The sequence below is a fragment of the Telmatherina bonti genome (assembly GCF_933228915.1).
Source record: "Telmatherina bonti genome assembly, chromosome: 5".
Lineage (NCBI taxonomy): Eukaryota > Metazoa > Chordata > Actinopteri > Atheriniformes > Telmatherinidae > Telmatherina > Telmatherina bonti.
In genome coordinates this window covers 13,770,748-13,792,101 of record NC_136623.1, presented here as the reverse complement: position 1 = coordinate 13,792,101, position 21,354 = coordinate 13,770,748, and the positions used below count along the sequence as shown (strand labels likewise).

At 39.0% G+C, this 21,354-nt stretch overlaps 1 protein-coding gene across 1 annotated transcript in view; it reads left to right on the top strand.

The window, feature by feature from the left end:
- Nucleotides 1-15,219, top strand: part of LOC306756605 (neural-cadherin) — a gene marked incomplete at both ends in the record, with an annotated part of 153,665 nt that extends 138,446 nt beyond the window's left edge. Inside the window, 14 exons of the mRNA XM_079241404.1 lie at nucleotides 118-302; nucleotides 691-929; nucleotides 2,985-3,262; nucleotides 3,743-3,957; nucleotides 5,470-5,597; nucleotides 6,349-6,476; nucleotides 6,670-6,781; nucleotides 9,470-9,650; nucleotides 10,032-10,198; nucleotides 10,490-10,754; nucleotides 11,641-11,821; nucleotides 11,972-12,222; nucleotides 13,624-13,781; nucleotides 14,554-15,219. Of these exons, the coding sequence (XP_079097530.1) occupies nucleotides 118-302; nucleotides 691-929; nucleotides 2,985-3,262; nucleotides 3,743-3,957; nucleotides 5,470-5,597; nucleotides 6,349-6,476; nucleotides 6,670-6,781; nucleotides 9,470-9,650; nucleotides 10,032-10,198; nucleotides 10,490-10,754; nucleotides 11,641-11,821; nucleotides 11,972-12,222; nucleotides 13,624-13,781; nucleotides 14,554-15,219 (3,154 nt within the window). The remainder of the gene's footprint in view (nucleotides 1-117; nucleotides 303-690; nucleotides 930-2,984; nucleotides 3,263-3,742; nucleotides 3,958-5,469; nucleotides 5,598-6,348; nucleotides 6,477-6,669; nucleotides 6,782-9,469; nucleotides 9,651-10,031; nucleotides 10,199-10,489; nucleotides 10,755-11,640; nucleotides 11,822-11,971; nucleotides 12,223-13,623; nucleotides 13,782-14,553) is intronic.
- Nucleotides 15,220-21,354: the final 6,135 nt, after the last annotated feature.

Sequence of the window (21,354 nt, the reverse complement as noted above, 5' to 3'; positions counted from 1 at the left end):
TTGCACAGCACTTTTTTAAAAAACAGATTAGCACCTTTAACATTTTTTAACACATTTTTTTCATCTGATTGTATCTGCTTTGAGAAACCTGAACTAATCTTTCTGTCTCTCTGCTAGGTTGTTCAGTCTGAACCAAAGCTCAGGTCAGCTCAGTATCAAAGAGGGAACCCCTCCCGGCACGTATCGCCTGCAAGTGCGGGTGTCTGATCACACCTGGCCTGATGTCACTTCAACTGCTCAGGTTGACGTCATACCTCTGCATCAGGATGCGTTGCAGCAAGCTGCCTCCATTTGCCTCAACAGTGAGTCCCACAATGACAATGCTGATATCCATAAAAAAACTTTCATAGAACAAAAAATAAGAACTTTTTTTTTAATTGCATGCTTACAATTCAACATACTAACACACAAAGCGCATTTGCATGGTCCTGATGGTTGCCATAGTAATGGGGCAGCTCATCCCAGAGTGCTGCTGGGTCCCAGTTTGAGGCTGTCAACCACCTGAAGCTCCATCAGTGTCTATCAGACAGAAAGGAATTCAAACTCCTGGTTTTATGCTCTTCCTTATTCTCTTTGTGTTTTATTCCTTTCATTCAATGTGTCCACTGCTATTTCTTTCCTGCTTCCGAGTCACCTTGAAGATTGACAGTGCAAATAAATAAGTACGTTTTACTTCTCTCTTTCTCTCAGATCTGACAATGGAGGAGTTTTTCAGGAGCAGCGCTGGTGGTGAGGAAAGTCAGTTCTCCCGTCTGGGTCGGTTGTTGTCTCAACTCTTGCAGACTTTGCCAGAGAACGTTCAGATCTTCTCTGTGGGCGATGCAAGCCGGCAGGGTGAAAAAGCACTCAACGTGTGGTTTGCTGCTCATGGCTCACCATACTACAAGGCAGAGAAACTCCACGGCTATGTGGCAGCTAACAAACCCAAGGTAAGGACAGCATTCAAATACATTAGAAATGAGAATAAAATCTTTTATTTGCCCATACCAGTTTAAAAACTTCATAAGTTGATGTAAACTATTTGGACTTACTTCACCCAATAATCATTTCACACTCATATATGCATTTTTATGTAAGTAAAGGTGGTGCATATTTAAATATATTTAAATGTTAACTCAATTCTCCTGCAAGCGCCCATTGTTGTGTTACACTGCCACATATTCATACTCCGATTCCCACGCCGCACTGGTGTACATGAATGAATATTTCAGAACCAAAACAAAACAACAGTGCTGCTGATTTCACCTCACTCTGTAGTTACTGAACCTTGTAAACATGTGTTAAACAAATGCATTACATGTGCATAGTCATACTCCACTGAACATGATCATAATCACATTGCAAACGTTTGTCCTAATGTTGTGTTAATAAGACTAAAAAGCTCATGAAGCTACAAAAGAAACAAGGAAGGTAGAAAAGTAAAAACATAAAGTGAAAACTTGAAGTGAAACAACCATACTTTGGTAATTAAAGAAAGACAGCTCCATCCATCTTCAGAGACAAACCTGGCTGATGAAACATATCTTCGAAGAGTCACCTATTCATGTCATGAAGCCTTCATTTGTCCTTCCAAAGTTTCTGAGCAGATCCAGCTATCGATTAAATATTAACATCTGATACAACTTGTTTCAAGGTGTTGGTGCACAAAATAAAAAAGAAATGAAAAAAAAAAAAAAAACACAGGATTATTCAAATAATGTCAACTAATGAAAAAAGCAAGTCGTTCATTTTCTTAAGGTTAGTATTTTTGGCTGACTTAGAACAGGAATGGCAGATTTGTAGTGTTTTTGTGTGGATTCACAGCAAGTCGGCACAAAAGAATTATACTGAAGCTAACTTTGTAGCCAAAAGCTGAAGCCCTGACTGAAGAGTGTCAACTGAATCACATAAGTCCAAAAAAGAAATACACACAGAGACAGGAGTCCCTGAGGGACTTGAATGAAAAGCTCTCACCCATGAAGACAACAAGGGAAAGAATCCTGATGACAAGCAGGGAAACGAGTGAATTTGGCAGCAGCCAGCAAGTGACAGCAAAAGGGGAGATGACAAAGAAACACCAAAGTGCATAAATAACATTAAGGGAGATAACTGATGCAGTTCAAGATCGGATCAAAGAAAGAAGCTGTCATCCTCTGAAATTCTCTAATATGTTCAAACACCGTTCATGGCTTCAGTGCTGTTGGTTTAGTTTACATTGGGACGCTTTGTTGTTTTTGGCTTTTCATGCTACCTTGTCTTCTATTTTGGTTTTAAATTAAGTTTTACATTGGGTTTTGCTACACTGAAACTTGTTATTTTTGTTTTGCTTGAATACTGAATTTAGTTTTGATCTGTTTTTAAAGTTATATTGTTTTCAGAAATGTTAGTTAAATTAGATAAAGGCTATGATAATGTTTTTCTTTCTGTGGTTAGCTCATTTCAGGCTATGTTTAGCTGATTATCCACCTTCACTTCTGTTTAATTCAAGTTTTTCTTTCAGTTTCAGATTAGATGTTCTGCCCTGGCTTGTGGAAGTTTGAGTTTGTGTGATTTTCTTTTAGTCGGTCATATTGTACTACTTCTAGCCTGAGCGGTTCAGCCTGGCACCGTTCTCAATGCTAATATAGTAACTAGCTTAGTTTTTGTCTGTTCAAAACCATGTTTTGTTTGTTTTTTCATTGGTCAAGTGAACACTTTATTTGGCTTTTTGGTGTCTTTATTTCTGTTTTGTAGTTATTAATTGGTAGCTTTATAAAAAGTGGAAGCTATCCTTGTGGTAGATACATACTAGTTTCACTTGCATTTGGTATTTGTTGGGCTTATGTTTGTTTATAGTTACATGCAAATATTGTAAGTCTTTTTTTTTGTTTGTTTGTTTCTTGTAGGCCTGCTCATTTATTGATTGGGGATAGTTTTCCAAATAAATAAATGAGCACTTAAACACATGAATATGACTTTTTTTTTTTTTTCTTGTTTCAACATAATTTCTATTTCACCCCATGCAGCTGGAAGCCATGTTGGGTCTGTCCATCTCGCAAGTGGGTGTGGATGACTGTCCGTACACAGACTGCAGTCAGTCTGGCGGCTGCAGCAATGACGTTTCATTCAGCCAGGCTCCAATGGCTCTAAGCTCCGGTAACACCTCTCTGGTGTCCTTATCGGCTACTTCAACTGCACAGTGTGGCTGCAAGGGCCGAGAAGCGATCCACCTGCCCTGCTCTGCTTACTCTGTGAGCCCCTGCCTCAATGGGGGCACCTGTCAGGACGGACCGCTGGGATATCGGTGGGTGTAAGCAAGAAGGAGCAAAAAGTTTTGTTTTGTTTTGTTTTTTTTATGTAATAAACTGTGTATAAATGTTGCACTATTGATACATGGTGTGTGTACATCATGAGTTTACAAACTCAGTGTTTATGTTTTTACTTCAATTTATTGTCTGAATTGTGCAGACATTGTAGACATATCTTGAATGGTTAACTTGTCATATTTCAGCCATGAGTACTTTATATTTTAAACTAAGCTACAAGAATAAGATTTTTGTAATATTTAACACATACATGGCACATCTTTTTATTGTCTTTCAGTCACTGTTCAATTGAACTGTGCTGCATCTAACTATTTCCTTTTTTTAACTGTTATCTTTAGGTCAAACATTTTAAATATTTAATATTTTAACATGGAGTAATAGTATTTTCAGCTCAGTGCTAGCAGGTAGCAGGCTGGAAATGTAATTAAACAAAAAATATCACTCCTCCTGTCTCTTAGATGTACATGTCCTCCCATGTTTGATGGCCCTGAGTGCCAGCAGACCAAACACAGCTTTGGAGGTCAGGGTTATGCCTGGTTCCCCCCCATCAAGCCTTGCTTCCAGAGCCACATCTCCTTGGAGTTCTTGGCCGAATCAGCCAATGGTCTGCTCCTATATGATGGACCACTTGGCCTCATCCACTCTGGGGAGCAGGAGGACTTCATTGCAGTAGGTGAGTTTACTTCTGAAAAGCAGGTGTGTAAAGGGTAATCTGTTCCAGATTTTAAAACAGTGTGGTTTAAAGGATTTCACCTATTTCTTTTGTAAGCAGTGCTTGTTTCTTTGAAAATCTCATGTAGCGTCCTGTTGCTGTGAAAATACTGTAAATTCAGATCAAAATGTGCCACCCTTTTCCTAAAAGTTTAAACATTATTTTAACTTCTAAGCTCTGTAAGAGACATACTAATCTCACGCTCCCGGTGGGAACGTTCTACAGCTTGTCCTTTTCACCAAACACAAAGCGTTCATCAATCCACTGCTGTAAAGACAGTTTCTCGGAGGAGGAAGTGCTTCATAAACTCTAATGTCAGCTCCCGGCGGTCCTTATGTGGCTTTAATGGATTAGCCTGCCTGCCGATGGCCTTTCAAACGCTTCTTGCATAATCTCATGGCATTAAAGTTATGTAATTATCGAATCTGAGCTGTTGCTCCATGGATCTGGGGAGAGGAAAATCAAAGATGACAGCAACATTGATGTTTCTGAAGCATTTTTCACTTACATGTTCAATATTGTGACTGTGAGGTTTGAACAGGTCACACACACACATGGACACAGACACACGTCTGATAGGGACAGCCGCTACGAGGTTTATTGGAGGATAAACAAAACTCACAATCGATGGAGGGGATTTCTGCAGTTGTTGATGGGAATTAGCAGCTTACACAGCAATACTGATAAGAGATGTCAGGTCATGCATTAACTTTTCAAGCACAAGGCACAAAACTTTATTTTCTGTCCCTTGTCTTTGTTTTCACTCTACGTTTACCAAGTACACAAGCATAAGATCATAGCCTGGAAAGCCAGACTCTCTCGCTGTATCAGCGTCGAGTCTGGGGACTCACTCAACACATTTCTACGGCGGGACAAATAAGAGTGGAGTAAACCAATCAGAAAAATGGCGGACGTGACGTCAGTAAAGCGACAGCCTACAATGTCCGGAAGTGTTCAGTAACACGAACGAAACAGAAGAAAATAAACATTTTTTGCAGTACAGAAGACATAAATGGTCTGTGTTGTTTTTGCTGTAAAAACCTGAGGCTACATGGCGTTATTGGCAACTCGGTGTTGCTCCTGGTCATTTAAAACAGCATTTACAGCAAAAAGAAACAAACCCCCACTACGTCCATGCACCATCTGGAATATTTTGAAGAATAGGTGATGACACAACGCAAGAGGCAAGAGTCTCCTCAGATTGACCAATCAGAATGGCCGGTTTGTTTAAGATCTCCGTGAAGGGGAGGGACTCCAGACTGAGTCGCTCTGTATTGAATCTATAGAGCACTCCAGTCTGGCGTGCCAGGCTAATAAGTTCATGCAAATAAAAAATTTTTAAAAAGGTGCAATTTTTTCGCTCTCGGTGCAAAAAAGAGATTCACGCAACGCAAAAGTGTTTCACAACAATCTTCTATGCAGTCAACGTTGTCTTAATGCTTCTTAAAGAATGTATGTTACCTCTCTATCCAGAGCTGAGAAATGGGGTACCAACTCTGAGTATAAACCACGGATCTGGAACGCTGACCCTCCAGCTCCCGTCCAAATCCACCATCAGTGACCGACGCTGGCATCGCCTTGACATCATCAGTAATGGAAAGGTGAGACTCATGGATGGAGGACGGTTGATAAGCAAATGGATGTTAGTTTGGATTGATGAAAAAGATGAAGATACTATGTATAAATACATTTGATCAATTTAAACTACTATAAATCTATTAATTATAATTCACTAAATACAGCTAACTGCAGTATTGACCAAATCTTTAAATTAAGTATTTTCTTTTCACAGTTTTTTTTAACCCTTTCATGTATGAATTAATAAAAAAAAAAAACAATGCAACATTTTTAAATACTACAGACAAATGCAATTATACTTATTTATTAGGGATATTTAGAATATTTCATGATTTATGATTTATTTTAATGTATTCTATAAAATATTTATAAATAGTATATAATCATTATTATATAATGGAAATCTTCTATAAAATATAGCTGTATCATTTTCTTTTCCTATTTATCGCAAAGACAAACTCGCGTAATTGCATTATGTTTAATTATATCACATATTAATTTATTCTCCAGTGAGTGAAAACGTATTGGATGACTCACTAACATCCACTGAAGTGGTTTATTTACAAAAATACCATCCTCATACATAAATATGCAAGAAAAAAGCTTGTAAATAGGTGTCCACTATATGGCCCCTATGCATGAAAGGGTTAAAGCAGGCATGGCATAAATGACAGGAGTGTCAAGATGCATTACAGGACCTTATTACAATTATAATAATAATTCAGTAATACGATAATTGCCTCATAGTGTGTGTCTTATGCTTTTTGTGCTCAGAATGTTCAGCTGGTCCTGGACCAGTGTGGCGGTGTGGTAGCGAATGAGTTGGAAGGTACTGGAGGGGGGACTCAGGAGGTGGATGAATCTGGCTGTAAGGTTACAGGGGAGACTCCTGGGAACCAAAGGTATCAACAAGCTTGTAAATGTTGCAGAATAATCTCATTGCATATCTTTTAATAAATAATTGATCTAGACGGAAAATCTGTTTATATTGATTTACATGTCTGAGTTTTCTATACGTCGTGTTTTTTTTTTTTTTTGTCTTCCACTAATTTTTTCCTCTTCATGCTCACCCTGACCATCTTCTCCTCTTGTCAGGTATTTAAATGTGTTTCAGCCTCTTCAGTTGGGTGGGATGAAGGAAATGTCTCCTTACCGACGTTACCGAAGCTTCACCGGTTGCATCCGAAACCTGGTTGTCGACAGCCAGGTAGCACTGCGCTCTATGTCTGTTTGATAGATTCAGCTCATGGTTAACTTCAGGTTAAATGAGTAGTGATTAGGGTTACTGTTATGTCTTGTCAAAATTAATATAAGTAAATGTAATGTCCTCTGAAGTGAAAAAAAAAGCATCTGTGTGTGTGTGTGTGTGTGTGTGTGTGTGTGTTTGTATGTGTGTGTGTGCTTTTCTGTCTCAGACATCATTTACATTTCCTGTTAGTGTGTTTCTTGCCTTTAAATGCAGTTTTAATGTTTATAGGTTTGCATCTGTGTGCTTGTACATGCATGAATTCACTCATCCCAAATCCTTGGTGAATCATTTGGGTCGGTGTGTATCGTTTGTGTGTGTGTGCTTGAATACCATTGGGGGGGGGGGGGGGGGTCGGACAGATGGTGGTCTGAGCTTGGCTCATCAACCAAGGCCAACATAACAACATCACAGTCCAAAATGTAATATAAATGAAAAGAAGCTCCCTCTTCCTCTTCATCCTCCCGAAACTCAGCAAGCTGCTGTGATTCCTCTGCTGCTGCAAGAAAACCTCAAAAGCCTTCAAGAGAGCCCAAATACTCCCAAAGAAATACTTCAGATTGCTTTGAGATGAGATGGTGTAGAAGAAGAATAGGATGATAATATTAGTCCAGCACTGCAGCTACTTGGTACTTAATATCATGTAATCAGTCTCTATGAGGTTTGCTACAACTGTGGTGAAATGCTGCTTTTCCATTGCATGATGCAGCCCAACTTGCACTGACTTTAACTATCAGGTATTTTTCTACTTTACTTTTCACTGCCATAAAAGACCAATGTGAAATTTCTGCATCCGCACAGAAAAAGTGTAACTTTTACATTTTAATTTTTGCAGATATTTAAAACCATGTTCACAGCACATCTCTGCAGCAACACATGGTGTTGCTGCAGAGATGTTCAACACTGTTGTCTTACTGGTGATAAGTTCCAACTAAACTGTGCAGTTTTTTCACATTATCTTTTATCATTAACTACACTACCATCCATAACTATCATCTGGTTCCTTGTACTATGAGTGGCTTTTATATAGTGTTTTATAACCAGAGTCCATTTAAAAAGAGAAAAATAATCTCATAAAATGAATGTTGGTTTATTCAATTTTTGACTATGTAGACTGTAACTATGCTAAACGAAAACATCTAACATCACATGCATCGCTGCAAATAATAATTCATTTCTGTAATTCAGAGTGAGAAGGGGGTTAGGATTCTTCCAACAAGCAATATTAGCTGTCCTGCATTGAAGGTCACAGATGATGTATGAAATGGTGTTCTCATAAATGGGATTCAAAGCAGCCATTTTGTCTGATTAAAGCTGTATTGGAACTGTCATTTAATAAAACTGATCGTAGGTCCTTTTTAACTTGCATTATGAGCACCGATACTGACTCAGACATCCCTTGTGAACACTGAATCTAATGGTTTGTTAAAATGTATTTTCATTTAACGAATTAATACTTTGAGTCCTTTTCCTATTCTTTTATGCCTCAGCTCGAAAAAAGCACAACCATAATCAAATGTATGTATCTGCAAACACAAGGTTTACTTAATTACTTTTGAAGTCAAAACAACGGGAACGTGTGAGATTTTTAAAGATGTGTACATATCAGTATACTGTATGTGTTACTGATGAAGAATACCTGAAGATGGCACAGAGCAAAATGGAAGAAGTTTGCCTAAAAAAACATGAGTTTAAAAAGGATTAAGTTGTAAGTTTGAGGACCCCACTCAGCACTTTATATACGGTTGTCAGGTCAAAGAGTCCCCTCTGCAAGCTTTTAAAACAACTAAATAGTTTTTTGTTTGTTCGTTTTATTATCATTCTTCCTCCACTGCTGTACTTTATATTTGTAGTATAACTTTTCTGAATTATGTGCTCTTTATAATCATAATCATCATAATAATAATAATAACAACAAAACAACAATAATAAAAACTAAAATAAAAAGCTATATTGCAGCAGATATGCCTGTTAATGTAATATTAATCATCACATTATAATAACAAATTACAATATGTATTGTTTCTAATACATATTATCATTAAACTTTCTGAACTTCCACTCATGTAGAAGAAATAACCAGATTTCATGAAAACAATTCTTTTAAATCACTTTTTCTCCCCAGAGGGGGAACCTCTACGGTTTAGGAAATTTGACCAAACTTTCATGACAGAAAAAATGGGCTTTCATAACCTTAAAATACTAATTCTGTCTTTCTTACACGCTTTTCTTTGTTATGTAATCAGAGCTGGTTTCTCAAATTCCTTCAGAAGAATTCATATTTCGGAGTTCATGTGTGAACTCAGATTGGGACACTAAAACTAAAACCGCAATCCAGCTGCCATATGACACAATGGGCATGTGTTGGAATTTAGTGCATCTCAAATTGAGAATTCATACTCAAGGGATGAAAACTGCAGAATTATCCCCAAAACACACTCTGGCGCACACACACAAATCCACTAATCTAATTTTCGAACACAACTTGGATCATATAACTGGAAACAGCGAGTATTATGTGTCATTGGGCCCTTTTTACTAAATGTAAAGACAGTTTCCAGTGACCAGACTGGATAAAAATATAAAGTCAAATACTTTTAAGAACAAAAATGTAATCTCTTTCATGTCATGACTCTGTTTATCCATCAGGTGTACGATCTGGCATCTCCAGGTGAGAGTGTGGACAGTGCTCCTGGGTGCAGGCTTACAGACGGGGTGTGCGTGACAGCGGCTGGTCCCTCATGTGGTGTTCACGCCTCCTGTCTCGCAGAGTGGGGCTCCTTCAGCTGCGAGTGCCGCCCAGGATACACTGGGCACAAGTGTGACAGGGGTAGGGAAGTCTGATAAAATATTCTGTATTTGGGATCGTGGATATAAAAGTAAGCGCACTTTGTCCATGTGGGGCCCTTAAGGGTTAAATTTGGTCTATGTTGGTACTGAGTGGACATGAGCTTAAACTGGGCAAAGTTTGGCAGATCCATGTGCTTTGAGTTAAATCGGCCCCATATGGGATGCCCAAGTGGGCTGAACCGATCCAAAGGTGAAACCAACTGGAAAAACACAGGTGAGGCCACAGTGTAAACGTTTTGGCCCCTATAGGCCCCACATGGGCATCCTGGCTGGGAAGAAGTGCAACATTCTCAAACCTTGATGATAAATTTAAAATAATGTGAGACTAGTTTAAATGCTTGTCTCCTCTTTCCCCCTTCAGCTGTCCCAGAGTTCTCCTTCGACTCAAGCAGCGTGGTGCGTTTTCAGCTCAGAGGAGGCAGCAACTCCCGACGCACCAACATCCAGCTGCTCCTCCGAACAAGAGCTACCTCGGGAACCCTGCTCGCTGCGGCATCGCGGGAGGCCAACGAGTACATCATCCTGGAGGTTAGTCTATCTTTGAGACAACTTTAACTGACTTTACCCCCAGATGGACAGCTGTATGTCTCAGCTCCAGTTTTCTTTCAAACCTGTGTATACTCACTGACTTTAAACTGATTTTGATTCATTATTTTAGTTTATATTTATAACTAAACGGGGTATGTATGCAATGTTTGTATAATGTTGAGTCATCTTTATCATTTATGTGCTAAATAGGGTTTATTATGCATAAAGCTTCCCATATTAAGTGTAATGACATCAATATTTAATGGTTCACTTTTTTTCTTGTTTTCTTAGATTGTTGAGGGTCACATCTCAGTGCGTGCCAACCTGGGTGACGGCGCACACATGCTGCGGCTTCATGGCCACCGAGTGGACATTGGACAGTGGGTTCTGGTCAGCCTCAGTCGCCATGACAATATATTCACCCTGCAGCTGGAGCAGGGCGGCGGCTCGCAGGAGGTTCAGGCTCAGCTGGGGAGCCGCAGGGAGCTTGTGATTTATCCAGCCAGTCTGATGGTTGGCAACGGACCAAATGCTGGCGACAAGGCCGACTTTCAGGGTGAGATATCGACATGTTCTGGATTTTTCTGTCTAAAAGTTCTATGATTTTACAAAAAGGTTTGAAACTTGGTAAACTGACCCTAGAAAATCTGATATGTACAGTGCTCATATGTATGTGCTCATATTTATTCATACCATTTCATTAAAGAAGGAAAAAAAAATAGTTGCCTGTAAAATAAGCTGAAATTGACTAAAGTAATAATAAATAAAAATTTTATGAAAATCATTACATTATTTTCTAATTCTGGTTCAATAGAATTTTTTTTTTTAAAAAAGCAAACAAATAAGTAATTTATTATATATTACATCACTCATAAAGTAATATTTTATTGAACAGTCCTTTAATGTTTCCGCTCCAGTCAGATGTTTTCTGTTCCTCTCAGTCAGACTTCTGCACCTGTTGACAGGTATTTTGTCCCACTGTTCAACAGAAAAGTCTCTAATTTCTCCAGGACCAATTTGTTTGTTTGTTTGTTTTTCTTCAACTCAATTAAATGAAAAAACAGTGTCTTATATTACTAAATTATATTTTTGCAAATTTTTAGTTATTGTTCCTTTTTTAAGTCTCCAGTTATTTGCGTGACTGTTGTAAATTCAGCATTTTCTTTAATGAAAGGATATGAATACATATGAGCACAACTGTATGATAACAATGGGATAAATTCTTAAAATAAATATTTATTAGTGATTGATGGTTGTGTTTTTTACTTAAATTTTTGTGTTTTTCCTATTACAGAACAAAAAAATGACAGACTTAAACCCAAATCGACCCAGTCAATCTTCTAGTGTTCATCATGAGTGTCATAACAGTGTTTTAAAGCAGGGTTTTAATCATTAAATGTTTATGATATTAAATAAACTGAATGAAATCTCTTCTCATGCAGGTTGTCTGCGGGATGTTCGATTTAATGGTCAGGCGCTTCCTCTGGATGGGCAGAGCCGAGACTTGGTAACAGTGCTGGAAAGGCGAGGTGTCACCTCAGGTTGCTCCAGCGACGCCTGCCACAGCCAGCCGTGCCGCAGCCCACTGCGCTGCATTGATCTTTGGAGGAAACACCAGTGCAAGTAAATGGCTCATGCATGACCTACATTCAGCTGCCACTCATTTATTCTTGGAATCATACAAGATTAGAATTTAATGCAGTGGAAGTTTGTGAAATATTGCAATTTAAACAGCCCAACTTGTCGTTTCTTGTGAACTCTAAACTTTCCCAGGTGTCCTGGACCTCAGGTGACGGTGACAGATGACTCAGGTCAGCACCGTTGTGTTCCATCGCCCTGCGGACCGTCCTCCTGCCGTAATGGCGGCATCTGCTTGGCTCTGTCGTCCGACAGTTACCAGTGCCGATGTCAGGAGGGCTTCAGGGGTCAGCGCTGTGAGCTGGGGCAGGTCAAAGGTCACCGATTGGCCGCCCTCAGTCCCAGCTCCATCCTTGCCATCAGCATGTGTCTGCTCGTCTTCATCGGTAAGCACCAAGACATTCATTAATGTAGTGAAATTTAAGACACCAGGTAGAATCAAACTTCCTCTTAACTTTTATGTTACATTCAGCTGAGTGATAACAAGTTAACTGGAGTCAATAAAGATGTAGATCCATCGCTTCCACAGTCCACACTCAAGACTGACTTGAGTCCACATGATGTGATGAGTCATCTCTAAATCAGCAAAGTATAACCAAATCAGCCTGAAGAAATGCCAAGTACAAAGCTACAACCGGGAAATAAGACTCACAACACCTTCATTCTCAGTGAAATGGAAAAATGCCCAATCAATGTTCAATTTGACATCAAATGCTCTGCTGTAGATGTAGGTTTTAATTGTTTTCCTCCTGGCATCAATGGGAACAACCTGGGCACAGCACACCTTTTTTTTCACCTTTTTTATTTTTTACACTTAGTTTCCAAGGTGTTTGCTTAATATTCACACATCCTAGTCAACCTGTTTGAATGACAATTAAATGCAAGAGTAAAGTAGCAGTATTAAATATAAGACCTTATTTTATGTGATCTATTGCAATGGGTTTATGTAGTGATGTGTGAACCTTTTATTCCAGAGTTAGTATTCTAAAAAAAAATTCTCAATTATTGAAGTCATTCCACTTTTCCAACTCAGCTGAGAACTCTGTTCTTTTGGTGTAAACATTGTAAAAGAAACAGTATGTGTGAAGCAAATGCAGCACAAGTAAATCTACACACATACTATCAGTTTAACCATCTCATTTTGTTCGAACGGCTTATGTAACTAACTTATGTAACAGATTGCAGCTCAATAGATTTTCCAATAAATCCAGAATATGTAGACATGTGGTTAAAGAGAGAAATGGGTGACAGTATGTCAAGTCAGCCACTAAGTTTTACAGCGGACGTTTGCTGCCATCAGCCGTGCACAAACTGTAGCATCAGGATTTGTGTTTTTCTACTATTATACTTCATTTCCTACAAACCTGTTGCTTTCCTCAATAAGTCAGTTATATTTGCTGATACTCCTCCTACCTGAGGCTTTTTCCTCACCTGTTGGCTGTTCTTATAGAATGTATTAGTCATTACACTGTTTTAATGTTTCTGAATAAATGTGGCTAACGCAGATTTTTACTGAACATCTTTATTAAAGATAAATAATATCCCCCTTTGCATTCAAGCTGTTCTGTATTTAGCCTTTATATATGGTCTTTTTATGTGCAGTCAATGTATTTGGCAGAAGGAAAATGAATGTCTGCCCAGGAAGGGGAGAAAAATATGTATGAGACGATGCATAGCTCTATTGTCTGCTTCTGTGTGTGTGTGTGTGTGTGTGTGTGTGTGTGTGTGTGTGTGTGTGTGTGTGTGTGTGTGTGTGTGTGTGTGTGTGTGTGTGTGTGTGTTTGTAGTAGTTCTGGTGGCAGTGACGGTTTGGAACCAGAAAGGCAGCCGAAATAAGTTCAGAAAACGAGGAGTTTACCACATCCCTGCAGAACATGAGAGCTGGGAGGACATCCGAGAAAATATCCTCAACTACAACGAGGAAGGTGGAGGAGAGCAGGACCAGGTACGCACATACCTACACAGGTTGTTTCAAATGCAAATAAGTTTATGCCTTAAATAAAATCAAAGTAGTTCTAGACAAGAACCAACTTAAAACTGACTTTACCAGTTTTACACCCATACTGGAACAACTGGTGTTTTGGTGTATCTGTTTAAAACTGAGGATAGTGTTGGTGGTCATCCTCAACTTTTCCCCACTTTGCCCCTCCACCAAAACCAATCCACTGAACAATTACTGACCACAGTCCCCACTGAAATCCCAGTTTTCTGAGTTAATGTTCAGCCCTAAAACATCTGCTTTTTTTCAGCTATTACTATGTTATTAACACTTATAACATCCTTACACACAAATCCCTGTTTCTGCTTTACTGGGACTTGAAGCAAAATTGAAATGTGGAGGAAGACACAGGAAGCTATGAAATCCAACAGTTTTGTTGCCACAATAGACATGTTATGGTTCTTTAATCATTCAAAGCTTTGCGTTATTAAATGTCACCTGCAGAGAAGGATTTTTATTCTGTACTTGCAGTCCCCTCTCTCTTTCAGTCAGTCTTTACATCAGCTGATCGGCTGACTGCCTGCTATGAATTCAGCTGGTAAATCTGATAAAGATACATGCTGTCTCAGCAACTCCACTTGTGCTCCACAAAGCGAGATCCCTAAACAAAATCACATAGATTTAATACAAATTACTGCATAAAATCCTGACTGATTCATAATTTTTAAAAAAATCTTATTTACAAATTGCATCTTGTTTGTTTCTTCTACTTCTCCAGAATGGTTATGATATCACAGAGCTGAAGCGTCCGCTTTGTTCCAGTTTGTCCCAGTCTTCTTCTTGCACCACCGCCCCACTCATCAAATCCTCTCCAGGTTCCCAGGAAGAGGTCCATCCGTCCAGTTCTTCCTGCAGCTCAGGCGCTCCCTACCTCAGCATCCCACATCACCATCACCACCACCATCAGCACACTGCCAATGCCAGCTACAATGGAGATGCAACCTACGCCAATTACACGACTAACGCTGCCAGAGACATGGAGACAAGTGACTCAGGCAGTTACGTTGACGCCCCATCTGGGTCTCGCTCCCATGTGGACTTTAAAAGCTACGTGGCGCGAATCATTTGGGAGGCGGATAACGACAGCGAGGCTTTCCCGCCAGATGCCTACCACGTCTGGTGTGTGGAAGGTTCTGGGTCCTCAGCAGGAAGCCTCAGCTCTCTGGGGTCTGCAGTGTCTTGTAGAAAAGTTACCCGTGGCAACAAAGAGGAGGAAGAGGAGGATGAAGGAGCATTTGGGTACGACAGGCTGTCACGTTGGGGCCCGAAGTTCCAGGCACTTAGTGAGATGTATGACCAGCCCCAGCTGGCCCTCACATACAGGGATGCAATAGCCTACATACAGAGGAGTCACAGCCATGACCCCCTGCCTCAGCACCACTAGGGGGCGCTGCACAACCTCAGCCACACAGTCTTTAAGTGGATTCTGAAAACAGCTAAATAAAGGCTAAATTTTCAGGGTAGATCAGGTAAACAGAACGACAAACTAAGAAAAGTTTTTTTTTTTTAAAATAACACAAAAGGCAGGAAAAACAAAGCTTAATTAGCTGCAATTTCTCATTCCAGTAATCCAACAGACGCAGTAATGGTATATAGTGATCTTAACAAATTATTTTAAGAGCAGAAAAAGATCATAAATACCAGGCTTCATGTACCGGTACGCTAAAAATCCATGATGTCAATAAGCATCTGATTGGTGCAACAAAGCAAAGCTAAGAATTAGAAAAAAGTCAAAGCCCAAAAGAAAAATGCATCCTTAAAATGTCCAGGCCAGTAAATAAAGGAAAACCTGGGAGGGATGCTGAAATCTGATTGGCTTCCCCACACACCATGTTTGTAATGAAATTAGGCTGGTCAGTCTGTCTGTGATCACTGAAAAAACCTAAAAACTAAAAGTCATGGATACTAATGTGACACAACATAATTTAGCTGTTTTAGCATTACTTTGGTGTTTCACTCTGTATAGAAAATGGCACAAGTGTTCCCATGGCCTCAGTAACCTTTTAGAGTTCTCATTTGGTGCATGTTTGTTTTCAAAGGCTTTTAATCTATTTTTACTGTGACGTTGGTTTTGCTCCCTTTAAAGTGATCCCTCACAGTGTCAGTGGAGCAACGTGCAACTTTTAAATGAGAAAGTATGAATTCCGATTGGGCAGACATCATAAATAGCACCAAAAATAATAATATCTTTGAGCATCTCTGTGCATTAGATGTCACATGAACGCAGCAGCTCTGCTCCAGTGTGCAGGTCAATGACGACAGTAAACCAGAGACACTTTCAGGGCAGGTGGTTCATTTTGTGATCTTTGTGCTTGTTCATGTGGAAAACAAGATGCGGAACAGAGATGTCAGAGATCTTAGAGTAGAAAAAGCACAGAAAAATGTGTTTCTGGTTCATCTACCACACAGGAATATGCCACCCAACTTGATATTTCTCTTTCATTTCTTCTTTGTAAGTACTTTGTTGTGCTGTATTTATTTATTTTATTTTCTGCGTGGGTCATTGTGCTTTGCTTTTGGAAAATGGAACTTTCAGGGTCAAAAGAGAACGTTTCTAAAAGAAAATTACCATCAAATTATGTTGGAAACATTCAGGGTGAATGGAGCTGAGTGTGGAAGAATGACTTTGGCACATTTTAAAATGCAGACATTAAGGCCTTGATCCTGAAGTCTTACAAATAAAACTCAAACCCTTTCGCACAACCGAAAAAAAAAAATATTGCTCTCACAAAGAAATGCTCCCAAGGACGAGGCTTTCTTTTGCAGTTTTCTCTTATGAAGAAATGTGACTTTGACTTCCTGCATTCTGAATTTTCAGATCATCAAAACACTAAACTTGTAATAACCAGCTTTTGATTTGTCTTTTGTACCTTCTTGTTGCACTAGTAGATGTTTCAGAGTCTTTAGACAGACAGAAGAATCAATTTGACAAAAAAAAAGCCTTTTGAGCTCACAGCGTGAAACACTTTTCACCCCACAGTGTTTCCACCTTGTAAAATCAGCTTTGCTAGTATGTTTTCAGAGGAGATATTATTTTTCTATTCCCTTAAAGAAACTCTACATAAGGTCCTTTCCACATACTGCTGGCTGTGCGTTGTGTTAGGTTGTCAGACGGCACCTTTTTGACCGTTCGTGTTAAAGCAGTTGGTCAGAGCAGAGGAAACCACTTGTCTTGTTAAGCACTAGTGAAATCTGTGTTTTCAGCTGAGCTGCTGACAAATGTATATTTGCCTACTTGAAACACATAACAGCAGAATTCCCCGTTTTAAGTATTTGTAGCTCATTAGTTGACCATCAGAGTGAGATCCACATTTCCATGCGTCATGTTGTGGTTCATGTGCAGCTTCTTGCACATTTAACATTCAGACCCACACACACACCAGAGAGCACTGACAAGAAGTAATCCTGAGAAATTTAATTGAAAGTTCAGATGACTTAGAGTCAGTTTATTCAGTCAAGATGCTGAAATTGTGTTCCAATCTTAAAATCCAAGTATAAAAATCGGATTATTCTTTCAGAATATCTATGGTAAGCCTTCAAGCTGACATTCAGTCAATGAAATGGTGCCAGATTGTTAATATAGCCATGATTTTAAAGGACGAAGCAATAAACACAGCTTTTTAATAGGGGATATGATGCTAACTAGCTGTATTCGTTATTGCAACTAAAGTGTGAGCTGTCTTTACACTTTAGTAGGGTGTAATATGGGAGGCAATTAAAGAAGTATCAAAACTGAATCAGAATTTTGGGAATCACATTTTGTTTGATTAAAATTTTGCCCATCCCTTTTTAGCAACTTCAAAATACAATTTGGATAATTTGGCAAAAGTTAAATGTTGAAGTTTAAATGAATATTTTCAATTAGAAAAATACGGTTAAATTCAGTGCAACAAAGTATGTGCAGGCTTTGCATGACTGTGGGGTGAGAAGCAGCATTTTCAAGTAGCTAGATGTACATTTATTTTTACTTTCCAATGCACGGAGGATCGTCTGTTAGTGGTTACAGACTTTGACCAAGACTGTGTGTGATGGCTGCTTCCCAGCCTCTCTCTCGGCTATGTATGTTTTCATTACACCGCCTGATGAATGTAGTTTTATACGATGAGAAGGAGAAGACTGGTGGATGGAGTCTGAGCAAGCAAGAGTACAATCATTGCAGAAATGCTTTTTTTTAACTCGTACTTGAAAAAGTATTTGATAATCTGTGTAAATCAAACCTCAGTTGCCAAAATAGTGACACGCAGTCCAACGTTTCATTTGAGGACATAATTCTTACCCAGAAAATGTTGTCGAACAAAAGGTAATATTCTGGCATATTTTGAATTAAATTGTCAGAGCATTTGCAGCTGAGTTGTGATTTTACAGGGAAACGACTGCAGATTTTCCATTTGGATAGTGGAACAGGTTCCATTTTTTTCTTCTTGTTGCTGAGCAAAAAGAGAGAAATGATCCCTGAGAGAACTGTGCTCAAAGCTATGCATCCAAATGAAATACAGGTGTCTTTTTATGAACTGATGTGATGCAGATGTTGTGTGAGCTCTGGCCAGTAAAGTGCGCGACATCTGTCAGCATTTGTTGTAAATCCAGTGATTTGAAAAAGTTTAATACGTGTGAATGTGTTGTTGAATTCACATTTTATTATACTGTAGTTTGAAAGTGTCACCGGATGCTGAGCAGTCTTCTGTATAATATGATGTACATATGGACATTTTATAGCAGCTGATCATGAATTATTCCTTTTGTATGTGAATTTTAATAATAAAAAATAAACAATTTTCCCCAGAAATTCAGTTTCTCTACTTAAGAGCTATTTTTTTTTTTTTCAATTTGAGATGATTTCAACTTAAACATGATACAAGACGCTAAATGGGCGGTGACTGAAGTAGAGCAGATATAATGTAATAAACATTCACACAATGAAAACAGGAATTTATTAATTATTTAAGTGCAAAGTAAATGTTAAATGAAATGTTTTCTCACTATTGATGCATCTTTATTTATTTATTTATTTATGTATTTTAACCTTTGTCATGTTCTATCGCAGAAATAGTTGCTTTATTAAAGGGAGCTTACTGGAAATGATGAAGCTTTGTGGATGTAATGCTCATCTCACATTTCAATATTGATCACAGCTTTGTCACTGAATTGTCACTAACTTACATATTACATATTGATGCTGGACCAGAAACTGTAAACAAAAGAATCAGAAGCAAGAATGATACCATGAAGAGAAGACAAAGAAAAACAAAGATACAAAAGGTGGAAAACAGCTACAACGTACAAACCAAGTAGGCAATGTCTCGCGGCCTCTGTAAGAGAACAAAGAAGAGAATAATCAGGAGCACCTGAAAGAAAAACAACAGCAGCAACTACGATACGAAAGCCTACACTGTAAAAGAAAAATGTCTGTACAAGCATGAGTGTTACTGAGTGTGTGTGTGTATAAGCTCAAAATGTAAAGAATGAGCTGTTTTAATGATGAGTGTGTTGATGTAAATGCAACCATGCCCCCTCCAAGGATCAAAAGAGGAACTCAGACCCAGGCAATAAAAAAACTCCACAGAGCATGGCATCCAAGCAGTCCACCACAGAGATGACCATACACCCATCCAGAAGCCAGAGTCCCTACAGGCCCCAGCTGGCAAGGGCAAAACATCACCCAGCTAAAACCCACAGATCCCAGTAAATGCTCTTGTCTTCAGCATGCGACTGGCAGTGGGTGAAGAGGCAGAAGTGGAACTAACCTTTTAACACACAGAAGCATTTGGCTGAACTTGACTCAGGAAGATGATACTTTTAGTGATTCAAACTTTCATTCCTTCTGAATAACTTGTTTTGGTTTTTTTTTATGAAAATTCTGAATGAAATTCTATTACAAATCATTATAGTAGACTCCACTGGAAAAAGTATAGGCACTAAATAATTAGACTCAAGATGATGAAAGCAAACACACACATTGCAAATGCCATGCAATTGGCATGCAAGTCAGAACAACAAAAACAAAAAGACAGGTCTTTTTTCAGGTGATCTGAAGGTGTGAATATGGTCTCCAGATAACTAAACACTGGAACTTTGATAACAGATTTCAGCAGCTCTACGTTGTTGGAACAAATGGGATGTTTGTATCTTCATGTCTGCATCGCAGCTCTACAATGACATAATGTGGGGAAGAAAAAGAAATGTTACTGCACAAAGTGATAAAAGAAAAAAAGAGGATCAGTGACCAGCGACAGATCGGTAGAGAAACAGATCCCTGGATGTAGAATCAGTCAAAGTGACAGCAACCATGGACAGATTGGGATATTTTACATTCTGCCTCTAAAAAACAAATTCTTTAAATCGGTATATTAAAAAAATCGCTTTTATTTGCTGAGCATGAAGGCAACTGTTGTGATGCAACACTGCCATCATGTGGTCATGCAATGGACCTTACAAGTTTGTGGCTTTTTGTGTTAATTTTTTTACTTGTTTGTTTGATTTTTCTGTTGTTGTTTTTTTATTTCATTTTTTATTTGTTTGTTTTGTTGTTGTTGTTTGTTTGTTTTTTCTGGGGTTTTTTTTTTGTTTGTTTGTTTTTTTTGGGGGGGGGGGGGAGGGGGGGGTGTTGTTGTTGTTGTTTGTTAGGTTTTTGGGAGTTTTTTTTAGATTTTCTTATTTCTTAAAATCTCCAAAAAGAAATTGTCTATGAGCTTAATTGACATATGTATAAAACATTCCTTGTGAGAAATAAAGACATTCAGGCAAAACTGGGCTTAAAGGTAAAGCTTGTTGCAAAATAAAAAAGTTTGTTTTTAACAAGTTTAGTCAAGTAAATGTTATGATTTTATCCTGTTAAAATGAGACTCCAGCTCTGACGGGCCACAGACCAGCAAGTGTTGGGAGTTTCCCTGCTGCAACACACCTGACTCAAATCAGTAAATAATTAGCAGCCTGGTGCAGAGTTTGATGTCGAGCTCTGCACCAGGCTGCTAAGTGAGTCTAATGAAAACATGTTAATGTATGGAAGAATGTTGGCTTCTGATGATCACGGTTAGTTAGTGTCATATGTCACCTTTAATTCATTATTCAATTATTTTGACTACCTGAAGACCACCTGAAGTTTGGCCTTTGTTATTGCAATGCAAGCTAACTGGAAAAGCACAGGAGGTGGTAGCCGTAATCGATAGCCTCGATTACGTGAAAGTTAAGTCGCCCGAAAGAAAATATATTGTGAACGATCGCTTTATGGCAGGATCGGGGGGGCGGTGGAGTGAGGATAGTATGGAGGACGGGGGTGAAGAGGATTCTAGAATACAGAGAAAGCGAGTGTTAAGTCGGGGCAGTGATTCTGAGGAAGTGAATGTAAGGCAGCAAGCTATCCGTAGGAAAACAGACCTAGAAGGGCTGAAAGTGCTTGTGAAGTTCAAGGAAGGCCACGACATAAGGGTGGTAGGGCCGGTGGCGCTCTCTCGGTTTTTGCATGACAAACTTGGTGAGGTAGTAAGAGCCAGAGTGCATTCAGATGGTGACTTGATGATAG